Below are 12,866 nucleotides of genomic sequence, written 5' to 3'. Positions count from 1 at the left end.
CATGAGGATAAATGGTGAGAATCTGCTAATCTCCAATTTCAGTGAAGTCCAAAGTATTCATAAGCGTATTGTGTGTGTTCTCTGAGTCCTTTATTCCATCACCAAAATAGGAATTTCCCACTGGGGAGAATCCAGGACAAATAGTTTATTAAATATAAAAGATAATCTATAAAATAATGTTGAGACTGACTAACCAGATAAAGCCAGGAAAGTGTAGAGTTAATGGCTGCTGCTACCCATCACTCATTCAGTGATGAGTGTGTTGTGTTCCCTAGCAAACAGAATCTCACTGAAATCTTTATTGTGCTTGTGATGGATACCACCAAGTGCCATGCGTATATAGCTGAAAAGTACACAATAGCTATTTTCAACAAGACTTTGGTTAATCAAAAGTTGGTCACTTCCCCTACATATGTAACCTGGGAGTAATGCACACCATAGGTGCATATAGTAGTGCCATTGAACTCAACAGGACACTCTCCAGTGAACAAAGTTACATATGTGCGCCCAAGGGCTTTGCTGGATTGGAGCCTTACTGAGCATCTAGCTAATCAAAGCATCTTTAATAGCCCCTGGATTCTTTTTCTGATACCCAGATTCTGAGCTTTCTGAATTCCAACTCTGTATACCTCCTGTAGCTCAAAATAGGTAGTACTGCTCTGAGTTGCATATGCTCTGGGTGGGAGGAGTGGGTAGCATAACTGTCCCTTTTTCAAAATACCAGTGGTTTGGGTACAGTCCTATTCTTACTGCTTATCCAGACCTTGGCTGCACATGGAGTAGCTTAGTTTTCTTCATGCCTACGTAACCATGTAAATTTTCAAAAACAAATTTCATTTTGTCCATTCTGAATGCACACAGCACTCGCTGGAAATGTGGAACCCAAACTCTGTGCTTCAGTTTCCTGAGCTGTAAAATGGGGATAATATTAACCTAGTGTGCATTACTAGGTTGCTGTGAGGCTAAATTCATCAGGATTTGCAATGTTTTGAGAATCTCAGGTGGGAGCTTCCATAGAGATGGAAAATATTATTATTAACCTAGCTACCCAAGGCATCTCAGCAAAGACATTGGCAGATCTGGAGGTAGGACTCGCATATCCTAGCTCTCAGACCCTTGCTCTGATGAATAGATACCACTACCTCCCTAAATAAAGCAACCTTTAATTGTGATCCTTCACATCCCCACATTTCAGCTATGTTTAAACATTTTAATATGGTAATTCAAATCTTCCTATTGAATAAGCAAGACCTAAATTAACTTGAAGGATCCTGTTAAAGGCTCAGGTAGAAAAACACCGGAATTGAAAGCCAGGGGTCCCTAAGTTCACACCCTAGCCAAGTCTTTTGTTTTCTTCCCTACCTGTCAGAGTGGGAGTCAAACTGAAGGAATAATGCTGTATAGAAATCTGTATGTGATTCTTGAGATTGATTATGTTCATACTAATGTATTTTCTACTGTCTAATGTTTCTGTAATGGCCCTAAAGGGAGAGAGCAGTCATTGTAGCAGTGAGGATAGAACAAACTGAGTATAGAAGCTTCAGCCTTGACATACCAACCAGTTCATTTATCAGACTAAGAACAAAGCTGTTTACAGACAGTAGAACTTGGCAATGAATTTAAAAGCCTGTTGTCTTCAAACTACTGGGCCCAGCCACTAATACCTCAATGTAGACTTAAAATTTGCATAGGTTATTGCGTGCTATTGTTCCTGATCTTGGGAAAAAGGACCTTGAACATAGAGTAATACAATAAAAATGGTAGCTTAAAAAAAAAGGTTTACAACTAAATGTACGAAATGAAATGTGATAAGAGTTATGTAAATGTTTTGAACCTCTGAATATCAACGAGGAATTTTAATATGGACATGTTTTTCAGGAGACCACATACCTAGAAGAGGATGAAGATGAAGATGACAAGGTAAGTGTGTCACATGTAGGTACATCAGATAGAATGAAATAATGCAAACAATGCAGCCTTATTCCAGGAGATTGCGGTTTATACTCTGCACAGGCTGCGGGATATTAGGGGGAGAGGCGGTTTCAATTAATGATGGGCAAACCTGAGAATATCAGGTTTCATTTGGATAAGCCAGTGTTTCCGAAACTTGGGACGCCGCTTGTGTAGGGAAAGCCCCTGGCAGGCCAGGCCGGTTTGTTTACCGTGTCCGCAGGTTCGGCCGATCGCGGCTCCCACTGGCCACGGTTCGCTGCTCCAGGCCAATGGGAGCTGCTGGAAGCAGCAGCCAGTACGTCCCTCGGCCTGCACCACTTCCTGCAGCTCCCATTGGCCTGGAGCAGCGAACCGTGGCCAGTGGGAGCCGCGATCGGCCGGAGCTGCGGACGCGGCAGGTAAACAAACCAGCCCGGCCCACCAGGGGCTTTTCCTACACAAGCGGCGTCCCAAGTTTCGAAAACACTGGGATAAGCACTCCAAAGTATGGATGCATATTTAAAGCATATAAAAACTGGCGTCCCTTTGGAGTCCCTAAAAGTGTGCTAGAAATCATGGGGAAAACAGACTCTTTTGGGTATAATATTTCTTAACAATTCCAGTTCTGATCTCAGATGGAAATTCTACATGAATAACATTTCTTGTGTTATTGAGGTATTTCCAGTTTTTGTCCAAGTTGGAGACCAGAAATGCTGAGATTTATGGAGGGTTGGGGAGAGTTATCTCAATTTTTCAGACCCTCCAAAAATGTTGGTTTTAGTTTGGCTCCTGAAATGTACAAAGGTTTGGGGTTGAAGAGAGGTGCCTCTTAGTTTATCTGAATATACTTGTTCATCCTCCCTCTTCACTCTGAAAAATAGATTGGATTCTTTCCAGTTTATCAAACCAAGATGACAAATGATAAAAAGGATTAGAAGGCATGACATATGAAGAAAGATTACGAGAACTTAATATATACATCTTACAAAAAAAAAAAACCATAACTAAGTGAAGGGGAATCTGATAGTCTATAAATACTTGAGAACTAAAAGGTAAGGAATTATTTAATGAATAACAGCTAGAAAAAGGAATTTAGATATTAGGGCATAAATATTCACAAGGTTATGTGCAACTTACAAAACTTCAAAATAACTTGACATGCCATTTCTTGAATATTCCATAGGTTAATAGATTGTTAAAATTAAATTGTTAACTGTTCAGTAGTAAATCAAAGTTATAGTTAGTATACAAAACCTTAACATTACCCACTTGTGTACATTAGGGTTAGATCTAAACAAGGTATGTGCTGGGAACAACTTCTTTAAATTTAGCTTATTGTTTCGATAGAAATTTAAAAAAAACTGAACAGAAATCTCCGAGTTTTATACAGCTACTAGTTATTATTCAAAATTCTGTAACAAATAATTTATTTCAGACTGTGAATTTCTCACAATCTATATACCACAACTATCAGTTCAAGTCTTCTCATTTATAATTCACTGTTTGCATTGTGTGATTGGTCTACTAAATCAAATGTTATTGTTTCTCCTGAATGAATGATCCTAAAGCCAACAAGAATCTTTCTTGATGGCCACTGAACACGTCCGGTGCTAATATTTGTGCTCAGATATATTTGTGTAAGTGTTCCCAGAGTGAATATTCTTCCAAACAAAAGTCACTGTGCACTGAAATTTGCAGAAAATTAATAAAAAATAAATTGACCATTTTTATTTGAATAAATCTTTATCATTACATTTTCTGTAGTATTTGTCCAACTGTAATCATGATACAGTCTGATTCACACATTAGCACATTGTATCATCCCTCCCACTTATTTTATACTTACAATAAAGCATGGCTAAAATGTTCAAACTAAGAGTTGCATGATTTTCAATGGAGTGGTGGATGTTCTGCATGTCTGAAAATCAGAGCTGTTTCCCAACTTTAGGCACCAGATTTGAAAATGTGAGCCTTCATCTTTACTGGTGTACTGCCTCATTCTTCAGGGTTTACTCACTTGGACAGGCCTATTCACTTTCATTTTGCCACGCTACTTTCCTTCATTTTGTGCATGCTGATTCAGAGAAAACTATCTAGCTTGTCTTAAAGCTCTAAACAGTTAAACCACGAATTTGACTAAAACATGTGCCTGTGACCATGATTTAGAAGCACACAGTTCATTTCACCTTATGAAAAAGAGAAAAAAAGGACATTTGAAGATTTGTTAAATAAGCGTTTTGTCCAAAATCGGCAGAGGACAATGCAATATATTCATTTATTGCAAAGCCAAAATATTTAGGTCCAGTTTTACACTGATGTAACCACACCGACTTCCATCGGGTTACTCTGTTTTTGCAATGGATAACTGAGATATGAAATTGCTCTGCATTTTGCACTTCTCCAAACTTGACCTTACTCTTCTTTTACCACTTTGTTTTTGGAATGCTCCTGAGAGACAGTATTCAAAATGCTGGTTATTTGGGAAGACCATGATGCTGTGGTCAGTGTTGCTTCTAGACCTCACTGCTATATGCATTAATTACTCCTGATAACTGGCAACTCATGAAAGTGGGTGGAGTTATTCATATCAGAGGTGGCTGCTGTGCCAGCTCTGTTATTACAATATTAGGTGCCCATCACGATAATACTTCATAGCTAAATCTCACCATAACTATAACATGTAACCTCTATTAGAGTATTAACTTAGACCCTTGTATAACCATCCTGTCAAGTGTACTCCCCCTTTTTAATAGTAAGGGAAATGGCATTTGTGCATTGAGGGGAGCCTAGATCCTTAAGGACTGTGACAGGGTCAGGCCAGATGGCTACAGGAGAGTGATAGAAGGCAGATATATTAGCCTCAAATTAAGCAGGTCCCTTTTCCCTGGGTAAGGTAACAGGGGCAGTTCCAGAACAATCAGGAACTTGCTGGAACTAATTAAGGCAGGCAGGCCAATTAGGACACCTGGAGCCAATTAAGAAGCTGCTAGAATCCATTAAGGCAGGCAGGCTAATCAGGGCACCTGGTTTAAAAAGGACCTCACTGCAGTCAGTGGGGGTGTGCGAGGAGCTGGGAGCAAGAGGCGCGCAAGAAGCTGAGAGTGAGTAGGCGTACTGCTGGAGGACTGAGAAGTACAAGCATTATCAGACGTCAGGAGGAAGGTCCAGTGGTGAGAACAAAGAAGGTGCTGGGAGGAAGCCATGGGGAAGTAGCCCAGGGAGTTGTAGCTGTCACACAGCTGATACAGGAGACACTAAAGACAGCTGCAATCTACCGGGCCCTGGGCTGGAATCTGCAGTAGAGGGTGGGTCCGGGTTCCCCTCACCCCCACAATTCCCTATTTGATATAAGAGGAGTTGATCTGGACTGTGGATCCCACCAGAGGGGAAGGTCTCTGGCCCGTCCCCCGACCCATTAGGTGGGCCAGCAGAGACTGCGAGGGATTGTTCTCCTCCTTTTCCCCATGCTGGCCAGTGCTGAAGTTAGCCACGTGAAACGGCAGGTTTGTGCCACTAACAAAAGGAGCCAAACTGAGGACTGCCGAAAACCTCTGAGGCAAGCAAATCTGTCAGAAAGCGCAGAACCCACCAAGGCAGAGGAGGAACTTTGTCACAGTACATTTAGCTATCCTCAGTATCTTCATACTTTTTCAAATGTGGTGGTGCTAGGGGTGGTCGGAACACCCTTGTGGGTTAAAGAAAAATGAGTTTGATGACATTATCTCAATGCAATGTCTTCATTTAAAAGAAAAATATACATTTTTTTTTCCTATTACAGGAACTCCTAAAGTTGAAATCTGCTAGTAGGGTCATAGTATACAAGGTCACTGTTTCTGTTTCCTGTCATTAATATGTTGTATCAAAATACTCGCACACATAGCTCTTCTGGATTCTGTTGCATGTTAGACATAACAGACCGTGCTTCTGGGAACTGTAACACGACCCCTGAGAGATGAACTGTTTACAAATTATAAACACACAGACGCTTAGTTCAAAAACAGAAGAGCAGATTAACTCCCTTCCACCTAAACGATCAGTCTTGAAAATGACAAGGCTTAATTGCTAGCTCCTCCTTTCCCCACAAATGCCGACACAGAAGACTGTGAAAGATAAGAATGCTTCGTCCCTTTGGCACAATCTGCTCAGTGGATGAATGCCTTCTCGGATTCTTGCCATCTTGGATGCAGATTTCAGACTGCATCATGTCAACTCTGGGGTCTGTCAGGCTATAGCTGTCTGGAGCAGGGATTGTTTTAAAATTACATCACTGAGGCATATTGCACTCCCCCCAATACAAAGGTATAGAAAAGTTACATACAATTCATAAGGATTTTGTAATACTCTTTTGGAAGTGGCATGGAATCTTTCATGACCTCAGGTTGTCAGGATCTTAGTTTTTCTTTTCCTCCAAAAGAGACAAAACAAAGTTGCTGACAATACTGGGTTTGGAAATTGGTTCAGCAAAAACTTGGAGGAAGGATGATCAAGTGATTAGGACACTAGCCTAGGGTCAGTTCCTTGCTCTGCCACAGACTTCCTGCATGGCAAGTCATTTAGCTTCTGTGTCTCCATTCCCCATCTATAAAATGGGGATAATAGCACTGCCTTATCTCACAGGTGTGCGGTGAGGTTAAATACATTAAAAATTGGCAGGTGCTCAGATACAGCCGGGGCATATAAGTTACCATAGATAAATAAGGAAAACTGCTCACTACTGAATCGACTCCACTTCCTGCAGCATCACCCCTTACTTCAGGGATCTCCCATCCAAATAGTGAGTAGTATAGCTCTGCTTAGCTAGTGAGATGCAATGGGATCAGATCAAATGAGCCTATGGCTGCAAGCAGGGTTATTTGCCAGCTTCCAAAAAATATGAAGTGTCTTATGCTTGGAAAAGAAATCCCCAAAGGAAAAAAAGGCATTTTTTATGATATAAGAAAATTTCTGGTATACTTGTCGGTACCAGAAATACACCAAGTTTTACAAGCATAGTTCAGAAAGGCTCCAGCCAAACAAATAAAAGTCAGATTCATCCAGTAGCAAACAGCTGACATTTTCCATTTGTGTTAGATTTAGCATGTGGAAACCTTCCATACAGATCTTATTTGTACGGGTGGATTATGATGAAAATTGCATTAATTTTCTCCACAGTAAAGGTCAGTAATTGAAACATGAACCAAGAGTCTATTGTGTAAGACGATATATTCCTATAAATTTGTTAGTCTCTAAGGTGCCACAAGTACTCCTGTTCTTCTTTATACTTAGGAAAGGTCACTCAAGACAATATCATCTCATTGTTTTCATTCCTTAAGGTAAAAACAATTGCATTAGGGTTTTTTTTCACCCCTTCAATTTAACAATCACATATAATATTTCCACATCTCCCATTAATATCACTGAAGACTAAAGATTATAAAGGCTTGAAAGTACAATAAGCTACAAAGAGTATTCTTGTGCTAACAATGCTGTTTTAATGCTAGCTATCTGATAGACAAGGATGTTTCACCAGACCATGTAATGCAAGAGCATGATAGCTTCTTTAGTAGCATGAATACTCCCTCCTAGATCATTGGTGTCTCTTGATTTTGGCCTTTTATGGCTCTTCTGTCACTACTTTTCAGTGAAGTTATTTATAGGAACACTGGTACCCCATGGATATAGACATAGGAGTAATATTTTCTAGGAACAAGATAGAAACTTAAGGGCCAGCTCCTCCAGTCTGGGTGAGCTATGCTCGGGGCAGGACTTTAGAGAGGGAGTATAAAGAAGCTCTAAATAAATGCTGTCCCAGTTTTGCAACTATTTGGGGACTAATCTGGTTTCAGGTAATACTTAGGGCAGCCTTATAGCTACTCTAAGTTACACCTGGCTACCTATGGACCCAAATAGCCATTTTGACAAACTGGGAGTGCAGCGATTTCTCTGGCCATGCCTCCTTCCTCCTGGGAACCTCTCTTACACCATAAAGTGGGGACGTGGTTCTTATCATTATTTATACTATTATTATTTATATTGTGGTAACACCTAGAGGTCCTAGTCCCGTTGTGCTAGGCACTGTACAAACACAATTCAGAGACAGCCTAGGCCCCAAAGCGCTTATGGTCTCAGTGGAAAAAATAAGAGACAGCAGGTGTATACAACAAACAGATGGGGGGTGGGGACTGTAAGGTCACAACAAAACCGTACTGATCAGCATGATGAGTAGTGGTTACAGTACACCAGCTTTGAAAATATGCCCCTTTCAGGCCAATGGTGCTCTCATTTGTGTCACTCTGAAATAATGCCATTCACTGAAATGGGGTTGTTATGAATTTCACATCATTGTAACTAAGAGCATAATTTGGACCTTATATGTCACTCTAGTATGTATACTTTTCTCTGTTGGTCATTAACTCGTTCAGATACATTCAGATTTCCATTGGCAGGCAAGCATATTTTCAGTATGGTGTTAAAAAATAGAAATCCTGAAATGTACAACTGCCTATCAGTTTGGATTGTATGAAGTAGATATACAAATCTAGGCATGCATTGTGTACATTTACCCCTCCTTCTGTTAAGTACCAAGAATCCTCCAGCAGCAGACAATAGATGTAATAAAGGGCAAGAGAGTGTCTCAGCCACACAGGTTGCTGGGATCATTTCAGTCTGTTCAAAGGGCAGCCATAACGGAGAAGCACACATCAGAGTCCGGTTCAAGATTGCTGTGCTGATTTTCAAAGCACTGTATGAAATTCATCCTAGCTACTAGAGAGATTCTCCCTCTCCATGACCACCACTTCCTACAACAGCCTCATTACACTGGAACAATGAAACTGTCAGCCACCAAGAGGGGAAGACTTATAATCAGAGGAAACAAAACCTCCACAGGAACTGAACCAAGACTCTGGAACTTGCTATTAGAATGACCAAGAACCTCATGTTCAGAGTAAAATGCAAAACCTACCTCTTTGCCTAAGCATTCTTCTAATTAAATGACATGAACTTACTCTAGGAACATGCTCATATACTTAAACTGATGATGTCAATATATATCATAGATTCACAATCAACCCATGTTAATACAAACAACTTCCTTAAATATTAGGGCAGCTGTTGTGACTGAGAGTACCTTAAGCTGACCGAATATGGAGATTCATTCTGTCCCCTATACAGTCAATAACAGTTGGGGACAATTCTCTGAGGTTTATAATCCATGAAATCCTTTTGATTTCAAAGGATACACATCTGTGAAGATATTGGTCTTTGGGAATCTTTCTTTGGCAAAGATGGGTGTGAAACACTGTACTACTAGAGTGCACGACAATTACAAGGAAAATCAAGCATTGGTAAAGTCTGCATTTCTTTAAATAACCACAACATGTTTTTAAAACCCAAAAGAACAACAGAGCAAGAAGTCATGCATGCCTGAGTGTTTTGGATTTTTTTAAAGTCAATCCTGTTTGTTCTTAATACACTGGAGAAATTGTACCTAGTACATTGGACAAATCCCATTAAAGCATTACCCATGTTATGCTTTCAAGGACAATGTCAGGTTGGGTTATCTTCTGCATAAAAGCTGATCATGATAGTTAGACCTGCCCAAGGGCTAGTCAAACTTTCACAAAGGATTCTTTTTCCTGAAAATTTCCAGGTTTTTCATTCATGATTTTTTTTTTTTGCCTGTCTCACCTCTTTATTATTCTTTTTGTGATTTGCCCCTATTAATTTTTTTCCTTTGTATCCACTTCTCCTTCCCTCCTCTCCACCCCCCAAACATCCCTTGGGTTAATACACGAGTTTCCTATGGCATTCCAAAAATCTGTCGATGAATACCAGTTGTATGAAACTTACATGCAACATTTCTTTTTTGTGTGAGTGTTTTATGTAACTAAACTGAAATCCAAGTAGTATAAAACGTTTAGGAGTTGTTTGTGATTTCAAGCTTGAAGTCTCAGTTATGTGAATACAATACGTTACCATGTGAGTCAGAAGTGCACTTAGAGAACAGCATTAGAAACTGTCCTTGGATTTGTAATGTAATAGATTAACAAACACACACTATATTGGATGTTTCCCTGGGAAGAAATTTAAAGGACAGGCAATAAGGGGCATGATTTTAACCGTGAGGGTGACTAAACATTGGAGCAAACTTTCAAGAGAAGTGGTGCATTCTCCATCTCTGGATGTCTTAAGCCTGGATGCCTTTCTGGAAGATGTGCTTAGTCAAAGGGCAGGTCTTCACTACGGGGTGGGTCGATTTAAGATACGCAAATTCAGCTACGCGAATAGCGTAGCTGAATTTGACGTATCGGAGCCGACTTACCCCGCTGTGAGGACGGCGGCAAAATCTACCTCCGCAGCTCCCCGTCGACGGCGCTTACTCCCACCTCCGCTGGTGGAGTAAGAGTGTCGATTTGGGGATCGATTGTCGCGTCCCGGCGAGACATGATAATTCGATCCCCGAGAGATCGATTTCTACCCGCCGATTCAGGCGGGTAGTGTAGACCTAGCCAAACACAAGCCACTGGACTCAATACAGGAATAACTGGATGAAATGTTATGGCCTGTGTTGTACAGGAGGTCAGACTAGATGATCTAACAGTCTCTCTTCTGTACTTAAAATCTATGCATTTATAGTTCCTAATGATTTCAACAGGGAAGTCTGGGTCTAGTAAACATATCTGACCAGTCATGGATTTCTGTTTATTGAAAGAGATTTGCCCCCCCCCTTCATATTTCACACTATTTCAAAATGAAGTCATTGTCATCAGTTTTGAAGCTGAAGTGAAATTTCTTTGTTACTGGCCCTAACTTTCTGGGAAATTATTGAATTTCAGTGAGATGAAGTTGAGAGATTGTACATAACGCTTCAAATGAATTTGAATGGGCCAATTATTCGCTGCCATAACTCTAATGAAGAGTAAAAGGTGGAAACACCTTTTCTTACATGGGCAAAGGCTTTGTATCTTGCTTTCTAAGTTCAGTCTGATGTGCATTAGTTGGATACAAAAGACTTAATTTCTTAATTCGCAGAACTTTTTTTTTTTTTTTCTCCTGACATGGTTAATCTTTTGTAAGACCCCTTTGTGGTTTTGTTCATGCAATTAATATAGAAATGAAGGTTTTTTCTTAAATCAGGATACGCATGGAAGATTTAAAGTAACATACTGATTATATAATTAATTCGCAGTTGTAAATTTATTTTGATGGTGTTAATTCTTTCCCAGAGGCTGAAGACTAGTTTGATTCTACCTACAGTGCTGTAATCAGCTGAGAAATAGGAAAGAAAAAGGCCTTGAAGAAACGGGGATTTCACTATTCATTTGGAAAAAAAAAAAAAAAAGGCAGGGTATTTTATTTTACATTTAAACTTAAACCTTATGAGCTAAGGCTTTAAACCACGGGTGTCCAGACTTTTTTCTTTTTTACTGGGCCAATTACACATTGACTTGAGACACCTCAGGCCACAAAAAGTCATGGTACAATAATATCAAAAGGAGTATAATGCTGTGGAATCTTCAGCCTTGTGTACTTTGGAAAGAGTACGGATGTGAAATCGTCCTTTGAATTCATTCTGCATCGGACTCAAATGTAGCTTATTTATTGAGGCTCAAACAAAACTTTTTACATGATGATTGCCTGTGTTTATTTCTATATAAATTAGCCAACAAAGAGCAATGACTCTGTCTTCATGACTTTAGAAAGTTCTCTGTTGCATCATTTCTTGGGCCCAATATACTGTAGGGTGCAAACTTCAATAGGGACTGAGGCTGCTCAGAACCTCACAAGAGGTCTAAAGAACGGTGGAAGATCAGGCCTTTATTGTGTATCGTTTATCTCCTTTTGTGTCACTTAATGAGTTATGCTGTGTAAGTCTGGAGTTAGGGTCCTGGTACTAATCCCCACTCCCCCTCTCCCTCCTCGAGTATGTAACACCGAATGAAGCATAGAAAAAATTCCTGGAATTTTCAAATGATTCTTGCAAAAACATTACATTGTGTAAGTACATCACAAGAACAGCCCAGATTACTCGCTAATCAGAATCTGATTTCAGTGACAGCACTTGTTAATTATTTCTGTAGACTACACACACACTTTTCTGTCCTGTGTGTGTTTTATATAACAAATTGGAAATGCCACTATCTAGCAGTGACTTTGTGTGTGTGTGTGTGTGTGTGTGTGTGTGTGTGTGGTGGGTAAGGAAACGCATATGATTGCTATTATATCCTTCAGAGTGAATCAGTGTTTTGTTTTTCCAAGGCAGCTTGGTAGCTGCAGCAGAAGTAATGTTGTGTGTGTTAAACTGTGTTATCACCACATTTCGGAGCTCAATCAGAGATGTGTAAATAAAGTCAGCATGATGCAGATAGTGCTGCCAGATTATCTGCTTACAACTCTGGGCAGCAAGAGTAGGCTTGCCCTGGAAGATCACTTTTGGAAATTTCTTGCCTTCCCTCCAACTACAAATTGGACAGAACTAGATAGTTACCGGGTTGGCGCTCCATGAATTTTTGCTCTGTGTTCCACTTGTATGTAAAGTGCATAACAGCATCATACAAATAGTTTAAAACAACCATGCCATCATTTAATTCTGACCCTAACAAGGTTATAACTGGACCTGTGTGAAAATGAATGGGTTTTTTTCTGTTTTGTTATTAAACGGTTATTTTGTTCTGGGTCATTTCACATTCAAGAGATTTCACTTTTTGTTTTAAATATTCTGTGAAAGTACTCTCTTTTTCATATTCAAATTTGATATTTAAAATTCCACTTCTTTTCACTGCACAGTGACTTATATGTAAAAGGAATATCCAGATATTTAAATTTTGATCACATCATGAATTTTTGTTTAAAATTTACTTTGAGACAAAAAGGACTATGTTGTTTAAAAATATATTTGGGGGTCGAGGAGGGAGGAAGACACGTGGCTATTGTCTCAGGGGTTGTTGATTTGG

At 39.8% G+C, this 12,866-nt stretch overlaps 1 protein-coding gene across 4 annotated transcripts in view; it reads left to right on the top strand.

The window, feature by feature from the left end:
• MCTP2 (multiple C2 and transmembrane domain containing 2) overlaps positions 1–12,866 on the top strand; it is a 170,439-nt gene that overhangs the window by 144,395 nt on the left and 13,178 nt on the right. For all 4 annotated transcript variants that reach the window (XM_054042597.1, XM_054042595.1, XM_054042598.1 and 1 more), the window contains one exon: positions 1,879–1,920. In XM_054042597.1, the coding sequence (XP_053898572.1) occupies positions 1,879–1,920 (42 nt within the window). The remainder of the gene's footprint in view (positions 1–1,878; positions 1,921–12,866) is intronic.

The sequence above is a fragment of the Malaclemys terrapin genome, chromosome 10 (genome assembly GCF_027887155.1).
Source record: "Malaclemys terrapin pileata isolate rMalTer1 chromosome 10, rMalTer1.hap1, whole genome shotgun sequence".
NCBI lineage: Eukaryota > Metazoa > Chordata > Testudines > Emydidae > Malaclemys > Malaclemys terrapin.
Note: the sequence above shows the minus strand (reverse complement) of the source record. Positions and strands in the feature narration are given on the sequence as shown.